The 21,678-nt window shown below is 48.6% G+C and overlaps 1 protein-coding gene across 4 annotated transcripts in view; it reads left to right on the forward strand.

Moving 5' to 3' along the window:
• Window positions 1–21,027, forward strand: part of osbpl6 (oxysterol binding protein-like 6) — a 54,178-nt gene extending 33,151 nt beyond the window's left edge. For 2 of the 4 annotated variants that reach the window (XM_056289194.1, XM_056289195.1), the window contains exons 9-22: window positions 2,094–2,262; window positions 2,932–3,062; window positions 5,137–5,244; window positions 6,370–6,501; window positions 7,458–7,545; window positions 8,724–8,977; window positions 10,045–10,182; window positions 12,097–12,160; window positions 12,890–12,968; window positions 15,382–15,526; window positions 15,672–15,816; window positions 16,231–16,357; window positions 17,096–17,218; window positions 18,132–21,027. In XM_056289194.1, coding sequence (XP_056145169.1) covers window positions 2,094–2,262; window positions 2,932–3,062; window positions 5,137–5,244; window positions 6,370–6,501; window positions 7,458–7,545; window positions 8,724–8,977; window positions 10,045–10,182; window positions 12,097–12,160; window positions 12,890–12,968; window positions 15,382–15,526; window positions 15,672–15,816; window positions 16,231–16,357; window positions 17,096–17,218; window positions 18,132–18,243 — 1,815 coding nt within the window. In that variant the 3' untranslated portion in view covers window positions 18,244–21,027. The remainder of the gene's footprint in view (window positions 1–2,093; window positions 2,263–2,931; window positions 3,063–5,136; window positions 5,245–6,369; window positions 6,502–7,457; window positions 7,546–8,723; window positions 8,978–10,044; window positions 10,183–12,096; window positions 12,161–12,889; window positions 12,969–15,381; window positions 15,527–15,671; window positions 15,817–16,230; window positions 16,358–17,095; window positions 17,219–18,131) is intronic. The other 2 variants (XM_056289196.1, XM_056289197.1) reach the window with 1 other exon arrangement.
• The last annotated feature ends 651 nt before the right edge of the window (window positions 21,028–21,678 follow it).

A 21,678-nucleotide genomic window follows, 5' to 3' on the forward strand; every position in this document is an offset into this window, starting at 1 on the left:
GTTCGAATCCCTGTGTTACCGCCGGCTTGGTCGGGCGTCCCTACAGACACACCTGGCCGTGTCTGCGGGTGGGAAGCCGGATGTGGGTATGTGTTTGGTTGCTGCACTAGCACCTCCTCTGGTCGGTCGGGGCGCCTTTTCGAGGGGGGGGGGGGACTGCGGGGAATAGCATGATCCTCCCATACGCTAGGTCCCCCTGGCGAAACTCCTCACTGTGTATTGGCGAGAATCTGGCGGTACGATACGTATCACGATACAGGGCTATGATTCAATATATAGCGATATACTGCGATAGTGTAAGAAAGGCGATATATTGCGATTTCATAGGCCTGTGTTCTTTGTGCTTATGCTACTTCCTGTCTCAGTTTACGTTGTTGGGTTGGAGTGGAAGAGTCAAAATGGCTGAAGATAGATTACAACACTGTTATGTAGCGGTCGTGGGGTTACACACAACACAACATGTTTGTCACAAATCTTTACATGTAAACAAATTAAAAATCGATACAGTGGTTTTGAGAATTGATACAGTATCACAAAAGAGAATATCACGATACTCGGGTGTATCGATATTTTCTTACACCCCTCCATCCCCCTGGCAAAACCCCTCACTGTCAGGTGAAAAGAAGCGGCTGGCGACTCCACATGTATTGGAGGAAGCATGATGTAGTCTGCAGCCCTCCCCGGATCGGCAGAGGGGGTGGGGCAGCAACTAGGACAACTCGGAGGGGTGGGGTAATTGGCCGAGTACAATTGGGGAGAAAAGGTGAGGAAAAAAATCCAAAGAAAAGAAACAACCATTAATTGTGAGGTCAAAGATTTGATCACCACAGCCTCATGTACAATAAAAGTGGTTTACCATTATCCTTGAGTTTCGATGCTAACTGTCTGGATAAATGAGTTGGCGAAATGACTTAAAATCTATTCCTTGGCATACCCCTTGAGTCAGCTGAGCAGTCCTGGTATAATTAGGACACATGAGGTTTTTATTTTTGTATATTCTTTGTCGTCTGAGTACTAGTTAGTGCCCCCTGCACTTGGCACTTGATCTTGGTGTGCTGCGACTTGACCTGAATAATGATTTTTCAATCCTCCCTCTCTCTGCTTAACGCGGTACTTCTGGAAAAGGCTAACCTTTTTATGAATTCATATATACACCCCCTTGCTTCTTAAACTGTCCTCCACATCAGGGGAACGTTTAAAAGCCTTTTCCTTTCATTATGTACATTTCATTTTACTGTATGGCTTCCAAGCAGAATAACTGATGAAGAGTCCAATTCTTCCTCACTAGATGATCTCAGGGATGAGACTGACGAACACTCATGAGTGACTGGACTCATCAGTTGCAGTTAGATAAGCAATGCGTTTTTATTTAGTTGTTGTTTAATTCAAGGTATTTGAAATCAAAAATGTTCATAGAAGAGGGCGTCCAGGTAGCGTGGCGGTCTATGCCGTTGCCTACCAACATTGGGATCGCCGGTTCGAATCCCCCTGTTACCTACGGCATGGTCGGGCGTTCCTACAGACACAATTGCTCGTGTCTGCGGGTGGGAAGCCGGATGTGGGTATGTGTCCTGGTTGCTGCACTAGCGCCTCCTCTGATTGGTCGGGGCGCCTGTTCGGGGGGGAGGGGGAACTGGGGGGAATAGCATGATCCTCCCATGTGCTATGTCCCCCTGGTGAAACTCCTCACTGTCAGGTGAAAAGAAGCGGCTGGCAACTCCACATGTATCGGAGGAGACATGTGGTAGTCTGCAGCCCTCCCTGGATCGGCAGGGGGCGGAGCAGCGACCGGGACGGCTTGGAAGAGTGGGGTAATTGGCCAAGTACAATTGGGAAGAAAAAGAGGGGAAAAAATGTTCATAGAAGGAAAAATATCGAAAGATTATTGCCGACAAGGACCCCTATGACATCCCGAAGCAGAGTCGTGATACTTTAGGCTAGAGCTAGTCGAGCTTTGTGGAGCCAAAGCCACAACCACCAGGTTCTTGGTCCTTGCAGTTGCATATTTGCCAACTACAGAACTCTTATAGCAGCGTCGCATCTCTCAAAGTGACGGTCAACAGCCCTCCCTTCTTTGCTCGTGCCCTCCCCAGGTCCCCCTTTCTGCCAGTATGTCTCCTGTCCGCCTCCACTCCTCCAACCCAAACCTGTGCGCTGAACTGGGGGACTTCCAGACACCTGTCTCACGGATGACAGACAGTACAGAGTGCACCAGCGACTACATTAAACTGCAGGAGGACTTCTGCACCATCGCCCAGAAAGGTTGGCAGGCAGCATGCATGATTGCAGCCCCCTGCGGGCATATTAGACCGAGCTGGAATTGAGCAGGGTGCATTAACATATTCGTCCACTCTGGATGCTGTGTTTTCAGTTAGCCAGTCTGTTACTCCCTGTTCAAATTACCTGCTTGTCGCTGTTGCAGATATGTATTTTAGCAGGAGAGATATGCGGAAACAGTTGGGAATTTTGTATGTAAACTTCACTTGCGGGTGGCACGGTGGCGCAGTGGTTAGCACGGTCACCTCACAGCAAGAAGGTCCTGGGTTCAAGCCCCGGGGTAGTCCAACCTTGGGGGTCGTCCCGAGTCGTCCTATGTGTGGCGTTTGTATGTTTTTCCCGTGTCTCTGTGGGTTTCCTCCGGGTGCTCCGGTTTCCTCCCGCAGTCCAAAGACATGTAGGTCAGGTGAATCGGCCGTACTAAATTGTCCCTAGGTGTGAATGTGTATGTATGTGTGTGTGTGTGTTTGTGTGTGGTGGGGGGGCTATGATGGCCCGGCGGCCTGTCTAGGGTGTCTCCCCACCTGCCGCCCAATGACTGCTGGGATAGGCGCCAGCATCCCTGAGAGCAGGATAAGCGGTTCAGATAATGGATGGATGGATCTTCACTCACGGTGTTAGTATTTAATCATCTTTTGTCCCTTCTCTGTGTAGTCCACTCTCTTCTTAAGTCAGCCTTCAACACGGTGGCCATAGAGAAAGAGAAGATCAAACAGGTTCTGTCCGAGCAGGAGCAGTTAAGCCAGGCGGCTCAGATCAACACCCTCAGGAAGTCTCTATCACAGGTAAATAAAAAAAATCTTTATACGGGTCATCTCTTCAGACATGACCCATAGTCCCCTGTTGTTACCTCCTTCCATTGCTAATAATAAATGTAGACTGGGGGCATCCAGGTAGCGTGCGGTATTCCGTTGCCTACCAACACGGGGATTGCCTGTTCGAATCCCCATGTTACCTCCGGCTGGGTCGGGCGTCCCTACAGACACAATTGGCCGTGTCTGCGGGTGGGAAGCCGGATGTGGGTATGTGCCCTGGTTGCTGCACTAGCGCCTCCTCTGGTCGGTCTTTTCAGGGGGGAGGGGGAACTGGGGGGGGGGGGGGAATAGCGCGATCCTCCCACGCGCTACGTCCCCCTGGCGAAACTCCTCACTGTCAGGCGAAAAGAAGCGGCTGGCGACTCCACATGTATCGGAGGAGGCATGTGGTAGTCTGCAGCCCTCCCCGGATCGGCAGGGGGGGTGGAGCAGTTTTCGGGGTCATCGGCCCCCAGTCTGAATACTGGTCTGCCCAGCACAGTGTTTATTGAAGTTATACTTTACTATCTGAAACTGTTAAGAGGAGAGTAGAGAGGAAATGTCTGTCACCACTGGTTATAATGAAAGTGTTGTTAGCATCTTTCTTTTTTTTCAAACTGCACACATTTCTAATTTGTCATATTCTGAGATAAGCTCACAATGATGTGCCAGCACAAGAATGCACACACACACACAAACACACACACAAAACACGGCTGATTCCGTGCAGCCACTGCAACCGTTATTACAAAACTTAAACGGGAAGAAATGAGAAGAGGGGCAAGTGAGTTTAGAAACTCCCATCACCCACCCCCCCTCCCCGCATTAATTGGAGAGAAGCAGCCCTGCCATACAGTTCATTAGCACCGCTCCTAAGGACCGGCTCCACCCCGATGATTTCGTTAGACCGAGCCTCTGCGAGGAGTCGACATCATTTCAGTGAAATGTGTCAGCTGATTTATCTCAGTTTTTTCCCTAATTGGATGTTTTTTGGGGGGGGGGGGTTTCCCTCTGAGAAGACAGGTGGAGGCTGGATGTCAGGTTTTAAAGGCTTAGCACCTTATTGTATCAGAAGTAGATTGTAGGAAGTTGTTGTGTAATAAATGGTGAATGGACTGCATTTATAATAGTGCTTTACAGCGTACGTGTCATGTTCACCCATTCAAACACACACTCACACAACGATGGTGGAGGCTGCCGTGCAAGGCGCCAACCTGCTCATCAGGAGCAGTTAAGGGTCCGGGTAGCGTGGCGGTCTGTTCCATTGCCTACCAACATGGGGATCGCCAGATCGAATCCCCGTGTTACCTCTGGCTTGGTCGGGCGTCCTTCAGACACAATTGGCGGTGTCTGCGGGTGGGAAGCCAGATGTGGGTATGTGCCCTGGTCGCTGCACTAACGTCTCCTCTGGTCGGTCGGGGCGCCTGTTTGGGGGGGAGGGGGAACTGGGGGATTAGCGTGATCCTCCCATGCGCTACGTCCCATCGGTGAAACTCCTCACTGTCAGGTGAAAAGAAGCGGCCGGTGACTCCATGTGCATCGGAGGAGGCATGTGGTAGTCTGCAGCCCTCCCGGGATCGGCAGAGGGGGTGGAGCAGCAATCGGGACAGCTCGGAAGAGTGGGTAATTGACCGGATACAATTGGGGAGAAAAAGTGGCAAAAAAGAAAGAGTACATTGGGGGAGCAGTTAAACATTCAGTGTCTTGCTCAAGGACACTTCATCACGCTCTCTGCAGGAGCCGGGGATCGAACCAGCGACCTTCCGGTTACTAGACGATCTGCTCTACCTCCTGAGCCATGCCTCCTCTATATACGATAATAATAACCTGTATCTGATAATCTGTAATAGCTACAGAAGGCACTGCTGATGTCGCCGACTGTTTAATCTCCACTGAAAAGGTTAGCGGCCTTTATTGTCCCCCCCCCCCCATCTCTCTCTTTTTTGAGGTCATTGCAGCCTTTATTTTCTTTACTTTTTGAAGCAGTATGCCCCTATGCTGTGAACACGTCATTCAGCTCATTCCTCTTGAAGTCGCAAAAATAATGGAAACGTTCATTAACCAGGCCCTGTCCCAAAATGTTGAGCTTCGGACCCGACTCAACCGCATCCACTCCGAGTCCGTCCTGAACGAGCAGGTGGTCAGTGTGAACATCATCTCCACGCCTGACGAGGTAAGTCACTCTGGCCCCGTCACAAAGGAATCGGTCATAAGCTACCCCTAGATTCCCCCCCCCCCACCCCCGAAAGGTGAAGCGGTGCTGACAGTGAACCGGAAAAGCGCTGTGTAGTTTTTGCTCACAGCATTTTGTCCGCTGCATTATTGATCTTCACTCTGAAGGAGTAATGGTCTTTCCGGTAAGCCTTGGCAGGTGAGTTTAAAAGATGATTAGCTTATGCTGACCCTGACATCAGGTTTAATGGAAAAAAATGACTAATCAGGGTTAAAAAAGAAAAAGTGGTGCGCTTGCCCCCCCATCTATAAGGATATGTACGGTACAACTTGGAAGAGCGTGGGCGTTTCAGTCTGGGGGGTAAAATTGTGGAACAGTCTCATGGAACTCAAAACAAAGTGCAAACATTACGCAGTTCAAGAAGAGGTATGAAGGACCAATCAAGAGCTATAGGGACGGGCGTCCGGGTGGCGTGGCAGTCTATTCCGTTGCCTACCAACATGGAGCGCCGGTTCGAATCCCTGTGTTACCTGCGGCTTGGCCAGGCATCCCTACAGACAACAATTGGCCGTGTCTGCGGGTGGGAAGCCGGATGTGGGTATGTGTCCTGGTTGCTGCACTAGCACCTCCTCTGGTCGGTCGGGGCGCTTGTTCAGGGGGGAGGGGGAACTGGGGGGAGTAGCGTGATCCTCCTACACAGTACATCCCCTTGGTGAAACTCCTCACTGTCAGGTGAAAAGAAGCGGCTGGCGACTCCACATGTATGGGAGGAGGCATGTGGTAGTCTGCAGAGGGGGTGGAGCAGCGACCGGTACGGCTCAGAAGAGTGGGGTAATTGGCCAAGTTCAATTAGGGGGGAAAAAGGGGGGGAAAAAAACCAAAACAAATAATCTGATGCATACGGAGGTTTGTTTGCTGAGTTTGATGTGTGGATTTGTTGATCACTTCAGATTTTTGGCAATGGCTTATCTGTATGTTATATCCTGCTTATTTACATATTCGAAATAAATCCTCATCATCATCATCAACTTTGCATTTTCACATTTCTCGTCCATCCAGATTTCTCTTGGTGTCGCTACGGGAAGACGGCGTGAAACTGACGCGTTCTCACGTGTTTGTCCCCAGGCAGGCGAACAGATGGGAATCCCTCTAACTCAACAGGCCTCCAATGAGAGCCGGCTCTCCATGTCGGAGTCCGTCTCCGAGTTCTTTGATGCCCAGGAGGTGCTTCTGTCTGCCAGCTCGTCAGAGAACGAGGTAAGACGGAGGGGGGGGGGAGTCATTGCACCGAGAGAGGATGGCAGTTGGACAGTGGGGAACAAAGGACAGAGGAAGTGGAATGAGGTTAGGTGGGTTTAAAGTAGCACCGCTGCTGGGAAGTCTGATAAAGCCTAGCTAATGGCCATGTGTGAAGCCGGAGTTAGTCAGCGATTCAGAAAAGGCGGGTGAGACGCAGAGATAGCTCACCGCGGAAGCTCAGTGCCAGGCATACTGGAGGGCACTTTCTAGTCTACCCCTGGGCCTACTCCCTGAAAATGGTTCAGCAGTGTCATGAAAAAAAAAAAAATTTCTGACTGTCTCTCTTGTCTTTCTAGCTTAAGGTTTTATATGATAAGCCTTTTCTTTATGAGTGTGGTTTGGTCCATCACTCAAAACAATGATTTCTGTCTCTCCCAGCACCAAGGATATTCCCCCTTTCACTCCTGTGAATGCCCAGCTCTGAGTAAATATGGTCTCAGAAGAGTCATCAAGCATTGTTGCTCCCCAGGCAGGCATAGAGACATGTTGAAGGATTACTCGCCAAGGAAATCCATCAATACCTCCATCCTCTGGCTTGGACACCAGGGCCATTCAGACCAGTAGCACACTGCTGGCCAAACATCCACCAGAAGATAGCAGGCAACTGTAGTAGAAACCATTACAGCTAACAACAACCATATGCTCCTCCTTTGGCGTGCCAGTGGCCTCATTGTTTTGTTTTGCTAAATAAAGTGCATGGAAACGCTGCAGTGTCTCGTCTTATGATTACCGCAGTGGGACAGATAGCCAGTGACTGCTGCAGTTTGCTAGCCACTGGCAAACTGCAGTGTGTGTGTGTGTGTGTCTGTGTGTGTCAGTTGCTGCAGCGACACGCTTTTGATCCGCCGTCCTATTAGCACGTGTAGTACCCTACTGCACTGACTCACTCCCCTCTGTCTCTGTTCTGCTGACAGGCCTCAGACGATGAGTCATACGTCAGTGATGTGAGCGATAACATTTCAGAGGACAACGCCAGTGTGACTGATAACGTCTCCAGACAAAGTAGGTCCCTCCCCCCTCCCCCCACCCCACCCCCAATCCCTCCCAGGCAGCAGCCCGCATCCATAGCCCTCCAATTGCACAGAGGACTAATGTGATGTAGGTGGGCATCCCATTACTTGATCCCTGGATCATGACAGCCCTGCTTCACCTTCGCCCATGCACACTCACAAGTGCACACACACACTCTCTCACATACCTACATACATACACCTACACAGTATTGGCCAGTTCATTTATCAGCGAGGCAGTTGACTTTGCAGGGCCGCTCTGCACCAAGAGCTGCACTCAGGTTTTATGAAAGCTATCACTTTAAGGTGCAGATAGATGGGACCTGGCTGCTCTATTCATTTCTCAGTAGAACCTCATTGTAATTCAAGTTCTTGGGGCCGTGAGAAATCGTTGGCATTACTTCCACGTTACCGCACCAAAATGTTGCCCAGCTGTACGATGTATAACCAGCATATTTAATTTAGCAGTAGATTTCAACAAATGTATGTATTGTATGTCAGTTTATTTGCTGTTGTAAAGAATAACCTTCAGCGTCCGGGTAGCGTAGCGGTCTATTCCGTTGCCTAACCACACAGGGATCACCAGTGCGAATCCCCATGTTACCTCCGACTTGGTCGGGCGTCCCCACAGACACAGTTGTGTCTGTGGGTGGGAAGCCGGATGTGGGTGGGTGTCCTGGTCGCTGCACTAGCGCCTCCTCTGGTTGGTCGGGGCGCCTGTTCGGGGGGGGGCTGGGGGCAATAGCGTGATCCTCCCACGCGCTACGTCCCCCTGGCGAAACTCTTCTCTGTCAGGTGAAAAGAAGCGGCTGGCAACTCCACATGTATCGGAGGAGGCATGTGGTAGTCTGCAGCCCTCTCTAGATCGGCAGAGGGGGTGGATCAGCGACCAGGAAGGCCCAGAAGAGTGGGGTGATTGGCCAAGTACAATTGGGGGGGGGGGGGGAAGCTCTCATTGCCAAGCCACTATCGTCTTAATCTCACTGAATACCGACCAAAATCTTGAAATCCATTTGCGTAGTCAAGTCCTGCAATAAATATGGATTTTATTTTATTTTTATTTTTTTAAGGAAAATGTGTGTGAAGCCCAGTAGTTGGTGGTAGCTTGCTGATATTTGACCGCTCACAGATAGTTAGTAAACGATAGCAAATACTTTCCTTCTGTTGCAGTGGCCAACGGAGACTTTGCCGGCAGTGCTTTCCGTAACGGGCGGCGCACCTGCCTGCCGGCGCCCGCTCCAGACACCAGCAACATCAACTTGTGGAACATCCTGAGGAACAACATCGGGAAGGACCTGTCCAAGGTGTCCATGCCCGTGGAGCTCAACGAACCCCTCAACACCCTGCAGCACATGTGTGAGGAGCTGGAATACAGCGAGCTGCTAGACAAGGCCGCCGAGACTGAGGACCCCTACGAACGCATGGTAAAAAGGCCCCGTCCTCCTCCGGTCAAAAACATTCTTCCAGTGGGTGTCCAGGTGGCGTGGCGGTCTATTCTGTTGTCTACCAACACGAGGATTGCCGGTTCGAATCCCCGTGTTACCTCCGGCTTAGTTGGACGTCCCTACAGACACAATTGGCCATGTCTGCGGGTGAGAAGCCAGATGTGGGTATGTGTCCTGGTCGCTGCACTAGCGCTTCCTCTGTTCAGTCGGGGTGCCAGTTGGGGGGGGAGGGACGTCCCCCAGGTGAAACTCCTCACTGTCAGGTGAAAAGAAGCGGCTGGCGACTCCACATGTATCGGAGGAGGCATGTGGTAGTCTGCAGCCCTCCCCGGATCGGCAGAGGGGGTGGAGCAGCGACCGGGATGGCTTGGAAGAGTGGGGTAATTGGCCAAGTACAATTTGGTAGAATAAGGGGGTGGGGGGAATTCTTCCACTCGCTCAGAAGCATTTTGGCTCACTGAGTTAACACAGAAGTTGTGCTCATCATCTGGCTCTCTTGGCTTAGAGGTCGGTGGGAAGAGAGCACCTCCTCACCCGTTGGCTTACTTTCTGCTCTGTGACGGCACAGTGTGTTGTAACAGACTGACATGCACGCTAATGCAAACGTGTACTCCAAAACATCTCCCTGGAGCCGCTCTTTTTTACTAGTCGGGCCATGAAGGTTTTTCCTTTTGTACTGTAAATGTTTCGGTGTTTGTTTAGAATAAGTTATACCACAGAGCATTCAGCCCAGTGAACAATGGCCGTCCACCCAGCATGGAGTATTGTGTCAGATTACAAAGGCCTGCTGTATTTTTTTGTCAGCCAGGCCTTGTTATTGTTTCTTCCACGCCTGTGAGGTGACGTTGCCAACGAAAACAATCTCTAACACAGAGGTTCGGCTGGGTATCACCCGCCGATGCAGCCGTCGACCTTGGATTATCCAATCTTTATCAGCCCGCTGTCCTCAGGATAGGGCCATGTGCATACTAATGTTTGGCTTACTCATGACAAAGCCTATTATTATAAGCCTGTAAATCCGTGCTCTCGTTTGGTCTCTCTCGCAGGTCATCGTCGCTGCTTTTGCAGTCTCAGGCTACTCATCTACCTACTACAGAGCAGGAAGCAAGCCATTCAACCCATTACTCGGAGAGACCTATGAATGTATCCGGGAAGACAAGGGCCTTTGTTTTTTTGCTGAGCAGGTCAGTGCATCCACAGACTGTTGCATACAAATGAAGTGTTTACTAAACAGCTGTGCACGTCCAGGTGGTGTGGCGGTCTATTCCGTTGCCAACCAACACGGGGCTCGCCGGTTCGAATCCCCGTGTTACCTCCGGCTTGGTCGGACGTCCCTCCTGACACAATTGGCCGTGTCTGCGGGTGGGAAGCCAGATGTGGGTATGTGTCCTGGTCGTTGCATTATCGCCTCCTCTGGTCGGTCGGGGCACCTGTTCAGGGGGGAGGGGGAACTGGGGGGAATAGCGTGATCCTCCCACGTGCTACGTCCCCCTGGCGAAACTCCTCACCGTCGGGTGTAAAGAAGCGGCTGGCAACTTCACATGTATGGGAGGAGGCATGTGGTAGTCTGCAGCCCTCCCCAGATCGGCAGAGGGGGTGGAGCAGTGACCGGGACGGCTCGGAAGAGTGGGGTAATTGGCCAGATACAACTGGGGAGAAAAAGGAAATAAATAAACAGCTGTGCCGTGTTGTTTGCCTGTCTGACTACCCGGTCATGGAGCGGCTGGATGGGTTATCTTAACTGGCATCTGAGAAAAGCAAAGGAGCTTGCATGCTTCAGCCTCTTGGTATGACGGTGACCCGGTCTTCACGGTCATGCCTCTGGTTCTCTCATAGCGTATGACTCCCCCTCCTTTGGCTTTGCTGTGGGGAATAATGTCCAAAATAAAATACAATAACGCTTTTATTTTTGAGGGATGGCGGTTTTAAAGGGATTCAGTGACGGACATCTCACTCTTGAGTGATTTGGGTCTAAGTTTAAACAGCATTCAGATTCAGTTCAAGCATTTTTATTTGGTGCCTAAAATGTAAGTAAGTAAAGTTTTATTTATATAGCACTTTTTTTTGGGGGGGGGGGGACATTGTTTCCCCTCTTTTTCTCCCCAGTTGTACTTGGCCCATTACCCCACTCTTCTGAGCTGTTCTGGTCACCCCCTCTGCCGATCCAGGGAGGGCTGCAGACTACCGCATGCCTCCTCCGATCCATGTGGAGTCACCGGCCGCTTTTTTTCACCTGACAGTGAGGAGTTTCACTAGGGGGACGTAGCACGTGGGAGGATCACACTATTCCCCCCAAACAGGCGCTCCGACCAGCCAGAGGAGGCGCTAGTGCAGCGACCAGGACTCATACCCACATCCGGCTTCCCTCTTGCAGACACAGCCAATTGTGTCTGTAGGGACGCCCAACCAAGCCGGAGGTAACATGGGAATTCAAACCAGCGATCCCCATGTTAGTAGCCAACAATTATTTATTTATACAGCTCTTTTAAAAACACAGTGCTTTAAACTCAATCCAAAAAACTACCAGTAAATACATAGAGTAAATTGAATGAATACAAAACATGACACAGGAAGCTAAAAACAAATCAAAAACAGAACGCGGGGTGGAGATCTATAAAAAGGCTTGACTAAAAAGATGGGTTTTTAGAAGCCGCTTAAAACATTCCAAAGACTCGGCAAATCTAATGGATTGGGGAAGATTATTCCAGAGGCATGGGGCTAAAACTGCAAAGATGCGGTCACCTGTAAGTCACATGTAAGTAAAACAGTGAAATAGTAGTAAATTAAGAACATGTGCAACTGCAATATAAACTCATACCAAGTATTCTTTGTAAAAAAAAAAAAGAAAAGAAAGAAAGATAAAACTGTCGCCCCAGTTACTTCTGAATCTGTTGCCTCCATCATTTGGTCTTGTTCCCATGACAGTCATGTGAGAATGGCACTTGATTTTTGTCGTTGTACATTTATACGTGCTGGTCGTAAGAGAGCTTGCTGCAGTATGTATTATGTAAGAACAGCGTGGCAACAAAACCCCGCTTCGGGAACAACTGTCTCACTTACAACAGACGTCAGACAGGTTATGTGATCTGCTCTCCTAGGTGAGCCACCACCCACCCATCTCAGCTTGCCACTGTGAGTCCAAGAACTTCACCTTCTGGCAAGGTGCGTCCACCGCCTGATTAATATTTGCTTTTTGTTTTTGTTTTTTTCTCTTTTGTTTTCCCTGACATGAAATAAAGCCTGCCTAGTCAGTTGACAAGACAGACCTCATAGTATTAGTTTTGTATCCGGCTTCAATTTCATCTCAGGTCTTTATTCCATTATTCAGAAAGAATAGGTATTATTGTTGTTGTTATTATTATTATTATTAAGTCCATTATTTATTATTATTTATAATTATTAATTCCATTATTAATTATTATTATTTATTCAGGTCTTTATTCTCAGTCTTTATTCCATTATTCGGAAAGAATTATTATTATTATCATCAATTCCATTATTCATTATTTAATATTATTATTATTTATTCATTATTATTAATTCCATTATTAAGGTATTATTATTTATTCATTGTTATTTGTCATTAATTGTTATTATTATTAATTCCATTATTCAGTATTTATTATTATTATTGTTTATTCAGGTCTTTATTCTGTCTTTATTCCATTATTCGGAAAGAATTATTATTATTATCAATTCCATTATTCATTATTTATAATTATTATTAGTCATTATTTATTATTTGTTATTTATTATCATTATTTATTCAGGTCTTTATCCTCTTTCTTTAAATTTGAGTCCAAAAAGAAATACTTATCTCAACGTTGAACATGTTTCATTTTCATCATTGATGCATTTGCTTCTGTTAATTGCTTATTTGTTTGTTTTCAGATGTGAGGTGGAAAAACAAATTCTGGGGGAAATCAATGGAGATTCTACCAATTGGCACAGTCAATGTTATGCTCCCAAGGTAACGTACTCTGAAGTTTGCTCTTTTGCTGATTTGTTAAGTATTGCACGTTTGATATCTCCACCACATGTCCCCATGGCTTCCTCTAAAGGGTTTTTTTCAGCTTTTTGCCCTTATTTAACAGGACAGTAGAGAGACAGGAAGCAGGCTGAAGACAATAGGGTGATTTGCAGCAAAGGTCCTGTGGCTGGATTCAAATCAGTTATGCTGCGATCAGAACACGCTTTACTGGCTCAGCCACCAGGGCGCCGGACATTTACATTCATACATACATAGCTTTTGTTTACGAAGGGAATTTTGATTTCATTATCATTTGTGTCAGGTCATTTACTAATATTTTTCATTTAGTTTTAGATAAGAAATTAACCAGCTGGATTACCACTGCAACAAGAAACAAGTTTGGTCACGCAGGTCTGACCTCATATAATACCGGTTCAGAAAGAAAATGGGTTTTTGTGTAGTTTTCGTCTTGTTTTAATTGTGGAAACAATAATTTCTGCCAATGAAACTATCACTGTTTTCAACTATTCGTAGTTTTGTTTAACGGCAGCACGGTGGCGCAGTGGTTAGCGCAGTCGCCTCACAGCAAGAAGGTGCTGGGTTCGAGCCCCGGGGTAGTTCAACCTTGGGCGGTCGTCCTCTGTGTGGAGTTTGCATGTTCTCCCCGTGTCTGCGTGGGTTTCTTCCGGGGCCTCCGGTTTCCTCCCACAGTCCAAAGACATGTAGGTCAGGTGAATCGGCCGTACTAAATTGTCCGTAGGTGTGAGCGTGTGTGTGTTGGCCCTGTGATATGGATTGGCGGCCTGTCCAGGGTGTCTTCCCGCCTGCCGCCCAGTGACTGCTGGGATAGGCTCCAGCATCCCCGCGACCCTGAGAGCAGGATAAGCGATTTGAGTAAGGGATGGATGGATAGTTTTGTTTATTTTTTTACATTTTTCCACTGATCTAACTGATCATCAACCCGTCTGACAGGTGGATTAGTTGTCAGGGAAGCCGTCCTGAGTCCATACACAGGTCCCCACAACAGCCATGTGTATGCACTGGAGCAAGTCCATACCATCTCTATCCATCCATCCATTATCCAAACCGCTTATCCTGCTGTCAGGGTGGCGGGGATGCTGGAGCCTATCCCAGCAGTCACTGGGCGGCAGGCGGGGAGACACCCTGGACAGGCCGCCAGGCCATCACAGGGCCGAGTGACTGTAGTGTCGGTCATAGGGCCTGGAGTTTGTTTCCATAATTTGTTATTAACTTCCGGGTTGGTCGTGGAATTTCCCGTGAAGTGAGGCCGGACGAGCGTCACCGCAGCCGGGTAGGCTTCACGAACAGCCGGTCCCCGGTCCACACAAGTGCCTGATTGTAAATATGAATGTCTGGTAAGTGTCGCCGATGTGTTCTCTGCTTGCCCATGGCAACCTGTAAGGAATTTCATCCTATGAGAGATCCCCCCTGAATGTGAACCGTGTTTCACTGCTGTTGGTTTCACCTTTATGCCGGAACACAGTAGAGGGAGGACAGCTTGCTCCCCATTGTTAAGTAAAACATGCTGTTATCAGTCTTGACATTATTTACATGGGATCGAATACAGTGACACGGTGGTGAAGACACAGATTTGAAACATGTTGTGTGTTGAGGCAGGCCTGCCTGCATTCTCCCTGGTACTATTTTATTCTCTCAGTTGAAAATGAAAGTACAAAAATTCCTGGTGATGGTTTAATTTTTTATGAAACCTGTAGGTGGAGGTAGGGGAGAGATGTACTATTAAACACACACAGTCAAGGCAAAGATTCGGATACCTGCAGGGTACCTGCACTGAGTTGGGCTGTGTGCTGGGCTCTGGTGCGACCGCATTGCTCTGAGGCTTGACATGAAGGTTCCTGCTTGAGATGAGATCAAATCTTAAGAGAAACAAAGGGGCTTACACCAGCGCCTACTGTGGTGCATTAATTCTACGAATGGATGCATTTAATGCTGTCCGCAGTGCTGCAAAAGCAGTTTTCACGCTTAACGGTCTCTGCTTGCAAGCCTGTGCATTGTGTTGCCGTCGCTCTTTTCTCATAGTTGCATGTAGATTGTAAATATAAATGTCTGATGAGTGTTGCTGATGTGTTCTCTGCTTGCCCACGGCACCCTGTAAGGAATTTTATCCTATTAGAAACCCCCCCCTCCTGAATGTGAACTGTGTTTCGCTGCACTTCATCACCCTTCTTAATCATTTTGAGCAGGTTGTAGTGGGATGGTGTGGCTGTGCTGAGAAAACGTATGCTAATGCTTTGTTTACGTGACCGCGTAGTGACTGAGGGAGGATTATTTGGAGGCATCGAGCTCTGGAAAGACTGACACCTCTCGTCAGCTGCACTTGCACTTCTGACGGTGATGCCTCAAGTTGATTGACGGCTGTTGCACACTCTAGGTATGGCGATCACTACGAGTGGAACAAAGTCACCACCTGCGTGCACAACATCCTGAGCGGGAGGCGTTGGATTGAACACTACGGGGAGATCACCATACGGAACATCAAGGGCAGCGCATGCCTCTGCAAACTCACCTTCGTCAAGGTAGCAGTAATAATGACTAGCCATTATCTTCATCTGCGTTTAAGATGAGATCTCAGAGATGTGTGATGTGATGGCATTATCGACAAATATCCACGGGAATGTTGAAGATACACACACAGCTGATGGTGTTTATATATCTTTCTAGGGAAACTACTGGAGCTCTAATGTGAACGAGGTTCAAGGGTTTGTGATGGATCAGGAGGGGAAGGTGGTCCACAGGCTTTTCGGGAAATGGCATGAGGGCGTTTACTGCGGTGTCCCGCCATCTGCCAAATGCATCTGGAGGCCAGGTAAACAACAGCGTCTTACCCACAGTCACATGCATGGCATAAGGATGAGGGGGGTGTAGCAGCCTGGACCTTCTGTCCTCCACCACTCTTGGGCTTAAGTAAACTTTACATAAGCCTTCCCAGGTTGTCATAACTTGTGCTATTGGCCACTTCAAAGCCGCTTTGGGAGCAGTGGCACAGGGATATGTGACGATGTCCAGTTTGTTCATTTACAGCACGGGAAGGTTGTGCATAGTGGCAAAGTGCATGCAACACTTAATGGGCCATATCGGTCGCAAAGTCCAGTAGATATTTTGTACAAACGTACAATTTATATCCTGATTCAATTCGTTTGGTGTGACAGCAAACAAGAACAGAATGAAAGGTTGATGGGATTTATGTGGCTGTTTTTTGTTTTTGTTTTTTCCTGCTCAGGCTCCATGCCCACAGACTATGAGCTGTACTATGGCTTCACCAGGTTTGCCGTTGAGCTGAATGAGCTTTGCCCTGAGTTGAAAGATGCACTGCCGCCTACAGATGCCCGATTCAGACCAGATCAAAGGTACAGAATTGCATCACTTCCAGGGGGCGTCCGGGTAGCGTAGCGGTTTGTTCCATTGTCTACCAACATGGGGATCGCCGGTTCGAATCCCCGTGTTACCTCCGGCTTGGTCGGGTATCCCTATAGACACAATTGGCCGTGTCTGCGGGTGGGAAGCCGGATGTGGGTGTGTGTCCTGGTTGCTGCACTAGCGCCTCCTCTGGTCAGTCGGGGTGCCTGTTCGGGGGGGAGGGGGAACTGGGGGGGAATAGCGTGATCCTCCCACGCGCTACGTCCCCCTGGCGAAACTCCTCACTGCCAGGTGAAAAGAAGTGGCTGGTGACTCCACATGTATGGGAGCAGGCATGTGGTAGTCTGCAGCCCTCCCCGGATCGGCAGAGGGGGTGGAGCAACAACCGGGACAGCTTGGAAGAGTGGGGTAATTGACCGGGTACAATCGGGGAGAAAAAGGGGGGGAAATCCCCAAATAAATAAACAAATAAATAAATAATTGCATCACTTCCCCTACTCTGTCCCAAGTCGCCACAGTTGATAAGTTTGTGTGTTGCTGCCACCTACTGGCCGAACGTGGTAGTCATTTTCTACAACGAGCTCATTCCTGTAGTGAATCGTCATAATCTGCTATTGACATTGTGTCTGTTCTGCTCGTAGTCAAAGATTTGTTTTGCGGCTTGTACTGCTGGGATATTTCCTGGCTAATAGACGTGTTTACACTCAAGTGTTGTCTCGGTCATTCAGGTATCTAGAAGAGGGAAACTTAGAGATGGCAGCCTCAGAGAAGCAACGCATTGAGGACCTGCAGAGGGCCAGAAGGAAATGCAACGATGAGAACAACATCAAACACCAGCCCCGCTTCTTCAAGTAAGTGCAGGCATTAGGGGTTATTGAGCAAACTGGATGAAACCAGGTGCAATGTGTAATATCTCCTTGACTGCTGACCTGTAGGCGGCACGGTGGCACAGTGGTTAGCGCAGTCGCCTCACAGCAAGAAGGTCCTGGGTTCGAGCCCCTGGGTAGTCCAACCTTGGTGGGTCATCCCGGGTCGTCCTCTGTGTGGAGTTTGCAAGTTCTCCTCGCGTCTGTGTGGGTTGCTTCCGGGGGCGCCGGTTTCCTCCCACAGTCCAAAGACATGTAGGTCAGGTGAATCGGCCGTACTAAATTGTCCCTAGGTATGAATGTGTGTGTGTGTGTGTGTGTGTGTATATGTATGCATGTATATCAGCCCCGTGTGATGGCCTGGTGGCCTGTCCAGGGTGTCTCCCCGCCTGGCGTCCAATGACTGCTGGGATAGGCTCCAGCATCCCCGAGAGCAGGATAAACGGTGCAGATAATGGATGGATGGATGGATGCTGACCTGTATTGTTCAGCAATTTGAATAATAACACAAACTTAAAGTCGCTCAGCCCCTCCTCAAAGCAAGCAAGATAATCAAATTAACATAGAAGGGTAACGGAGTGTGTCCGCAGATATCTACCGTATTAAAACTATGCTAGTAGATATCAATTTGCTGCGATCGCTGTGAAGACGGTGAGTCTGAGCTGAGACCGCAAAACCACAGGGCTGGCTCAACTCTTGTGTTGAATGCAATAATCTGGGGAGTTGGGAGCCTTGAGTTGTTTTACTTTGTCACTCCTGCTGTTATATTAGTCATTACACTTTAGGAAATCAGAAGTAGCGCACACTGCACATCTAGGATTACAAAGGGCCATACTTGAAGCTCATTGTTGATATTTGTTACCCGTCGACTGCCACTGTTGTGTTTCTTTTTGTGCAGGAAAGTGGTCGATGCCAATCAGAGGGAGAGGTGGGTCTCTAACAACACTTACTGGGAACTTCGCAAGAACCCAGGCTTCATCAACATGGAATCCACTATAATGCTGTGGTAGCACAAGGTTTGCTACCGACACCATATCATCATCGCAGCTATGATACCTGTGCACAACAAGGTGTTGAGAGAAACATGTTAATGACAACACTTTGTGTGCACGGATACAAGTGACTGCAGAACGGAGAGGTGACCAATTGCCAAGCGACCCGTTGCGGTTCTGTGGTGGTGCAGTCATCCTTCCTCCAGGATCACCTTCATTGTGCTTGCAGAAAGCTGGGTTGTCAGTGCAACAAGCTTACCAATCTAACGTAGACCTGTCCTAAGACGTTTTGACTCCTGAGTATGTCCTTGCCTTAAAAAAAGTCACCTATTCACATCACTCACTTTAGCGCTTTTTAGTAAAAAAAAGCCATTTGATTTCTGGGAGCGGTTTGGTTTAGATTAGTCTCTGAATTAGACCATTTGGGTACCTATTGTACTGTATGTATTGTGCATGTTTAGAGTGCAGCTTTTATTGGCATACGCCATATTTACTATATCAACTTCATTTGTTGTAGAAAAAAAAAGGTATTTTTGTAAAATATCTGGGACTTGTAGAATTTACTAAAATAGTGAAGTGTGAATTGGCGGTTTCTGTTTATTTTTGCCTTCTGCTGTTGTTGAATCTATATCATAGCAGTACTGTCTCTTGGGGAGCATATCTTTTAAAAAGAATTTTTATCGGCAGTTATGATAAATGGAAATATTTTCCCAAGACTAGCTTCCAAAGCCTAACATAAACTCATAACTGTAGCTGGGAGGAGAATAACTTTTAAGATGCTGTCGTTATGTATAAAATACCATTATCTCTCAGCTCTGGAAACACTTAAAAAGACTTTAAAAAGATTTAATTTTTTCTTTTTTTTTTTTTAACTTAAAGCTCTTATTTTTGTGGAGATGAAATCTCTTTAATTCTCTGTTTGGAGTCCGGTATCTCCCTCATGCCGTGTTGGGATTCCACGCCTGAGTGTGAACACAAGAGATGTGCTGGGGTCACTTGGCCCGTTGCCCGAGACCCACAGTCTAATTTCAGAACTCGGTCATACAGAACTTGGTCACACCAGGTAAAGACCGCCTGTCTGCACGACGTTAATTCACGCCACACCTAGCGGGCCTGAGCGTAGAACACGCCACGGTGCAAAAAGTCTTCTTCTCGGTGCCACTTCCTGGAAACCGGTGAAGTGACACTAAAAACTATGAGACATAATGAAGCAGCGGGCGTCCGGGTAGCGTGGCGGTCTATTCCGTTACCTACCAACACGGGGATCGCCGGTTCGAATCCCCCTGTTGTCTCCGGCTTGGTCGGGTGTCCCTACAGACACAATTGGCGGTGCCTGCGGGTGGGAAGCTAGATGTGGGTATGTGTCCTGGTCGCTGCACTAGCGCCTCCTCTGGTAGGTTCGGGGGCGTGGGGAGGGGGAACTGGGGGGAATAGCGTGATCCTCCCACGCGCTACGTCCCCCTGGCGAAACTCCTCACTGTCAGGTGAAAAGAAGCGGCTGGTGACTCCACATGTATCGGAGGAGACATGTGGTAGTCTGGCCCTATGACGGCCTGGCGGCCTGTCCGGGGTGTCTCCCCGCCTGCCGCCCGGTGACTGCTGGGATAGGCTCCAGCATCCCGTGACCCTGAGAGCAGGATAAGCGGTTTGGATAATGAATGGATGGATGGATGGATGGATGGATGTGGTAGTCTGCAGCCCTCCCCGGATCGGCAGAGGGGGTGGAGCAGCGACCGGGATGGCTCGGGTGATTGGCCAAGTACAATTGGGGAGAAAAGGGGAGAACCCCCCCCCCCCAAAAAAAAAAACATAATAAAGCAGCCTGAGTGTTTCCCATAAAGTTTTTTTTTTTAATATAATTGTAGAAGTTGAGCCAAAGACATTTTGGGCTTTCTAATCTCTGTACAGACGTGGTTGCTGATGTGAAAGGGTTCAATTCCCCAGAGTATTTACTGCTATGACATGGGCCTCTGCAAAGCACCGACTACTTCTCACGCATTATATCGTCATAGAGAGAAAAAAACAAAAGTAGGCTGGCTTTAATGTTCCAAACAGTGTCCCATTTTTTGTGTCCCAGTGTAAGAAAGCCACACAGCTGGGGGTCCGGCAGTGGAAAACAGACCCCACAGGAGTCAGCAAGAGATCCATGTAGAGTGTACGGTACGTCCGGATGAGGCGACGGAGGTCATAACTCCCTTTGTGCAGAGGCGCGTGGAGAAGGGAGAGGGGAACTGTGAGTCAGCGGCGATGTATGTCCAAAACAATGTGGAGCAAACTTCATCCTGTGCGCACCGTTGTCGTAGTACTGTAGAGCACCACCCGAAAAAAAAGGTAGCTACGCTTTCGCACCCATATACTTCAGTTGTACTTACTTTTGCAGACAGCGTGTACTTTTTCTGTTCACGTACTCAGAGCTACGACTTGTCAGCATCGGTCCCACTTGCTGTGCCTTAACGCATTTTACTAATGCCTCACACCCACACATATACACACATACAGACACACACACACACACACACACACACACACACACACCACTGACGAGAAACCCCACGCCAAGAAGGTATGCCATTTACGTTCCAACCCAGAACATTATATGTAGAATCCGCCCGCATCAGAGGTCCATATTTATAGACAGGAAATGAGGGACTGGCCGAGGACAGAATGTATTACCATTTGCGATCATTAAGGGAGTTGTGTTGACACGGGACATTGTGCGAAGACATGGGAAATGATTGTTCATCTGACTGTAACATGCTCTGAATATTAAAGAGGTTCCTCATGGTTCTGTTACCCCGTCCTGTACCCGTTGTCCTTATTGGGGGGGTGGTCACTGTTAAGATGGGGGGGGGGCCGCGGATGGAAGGTTGTTTCTGGAGGGTAGGGCATTACACGTGTGGTTTTGTAGGTTCAGCCTCCGAAACTTTTTCTCCACGGGGGGGGGGGGGGGGCAAAAACTCCCTTATGCCTGTCTCATTAAAGTGGGATTTACCACGAACCTTCCCAGAAGCCGTTCTTCACTTCCTTTACCCCGCATGTTTTGAACGTAGCCTGCCAGTGAATGTCGCTAACGCCTTACGAAGAGGTTTTGTCTCCTCGGATGGGACGTTTCTCCGCTAGGTCTCGGGGTCGACGCGCGTCACCGCGCCCCGCGTCCTGAAGGGTACCTTCTAAAAGTGCAATTCTGATAAGTACACATCTTTTCCATGGACACTGTACACTGCTGCTACATAGTGCTTGTTCAAATAAAACTCTTAAACTCTGCAAATATTGATCGGTATGTGGTCTGTATTACTGGCTGATATGAAAGGCTAGGTATTCAATCACTGCCATCTTACACCCCCCCCCCCCCAATTGTCATTACTTCAAATGTGCACAAAGCTAAAATCTACCTAAAGCATAGATTCCCCCCCCCCCTTTTCCTCCCCAGTTGTACCCGTCCAATTACCCCAC

The sequence above is a fragment of the Lampris incognitus genome, chromosome 11, assembly GCF_029633865.1.
Source record: "Lampris incognitus isolate fLamInc1 chromosome 11, fLamInc1.hap2, whole genome shotgun sequence".
Taxonomy (NCBI): Eukaryota; Metazoa; Chordata; class Actinopteri; order Lampriformes; family Lampridae; genus Lampris; species Lampris incognitus.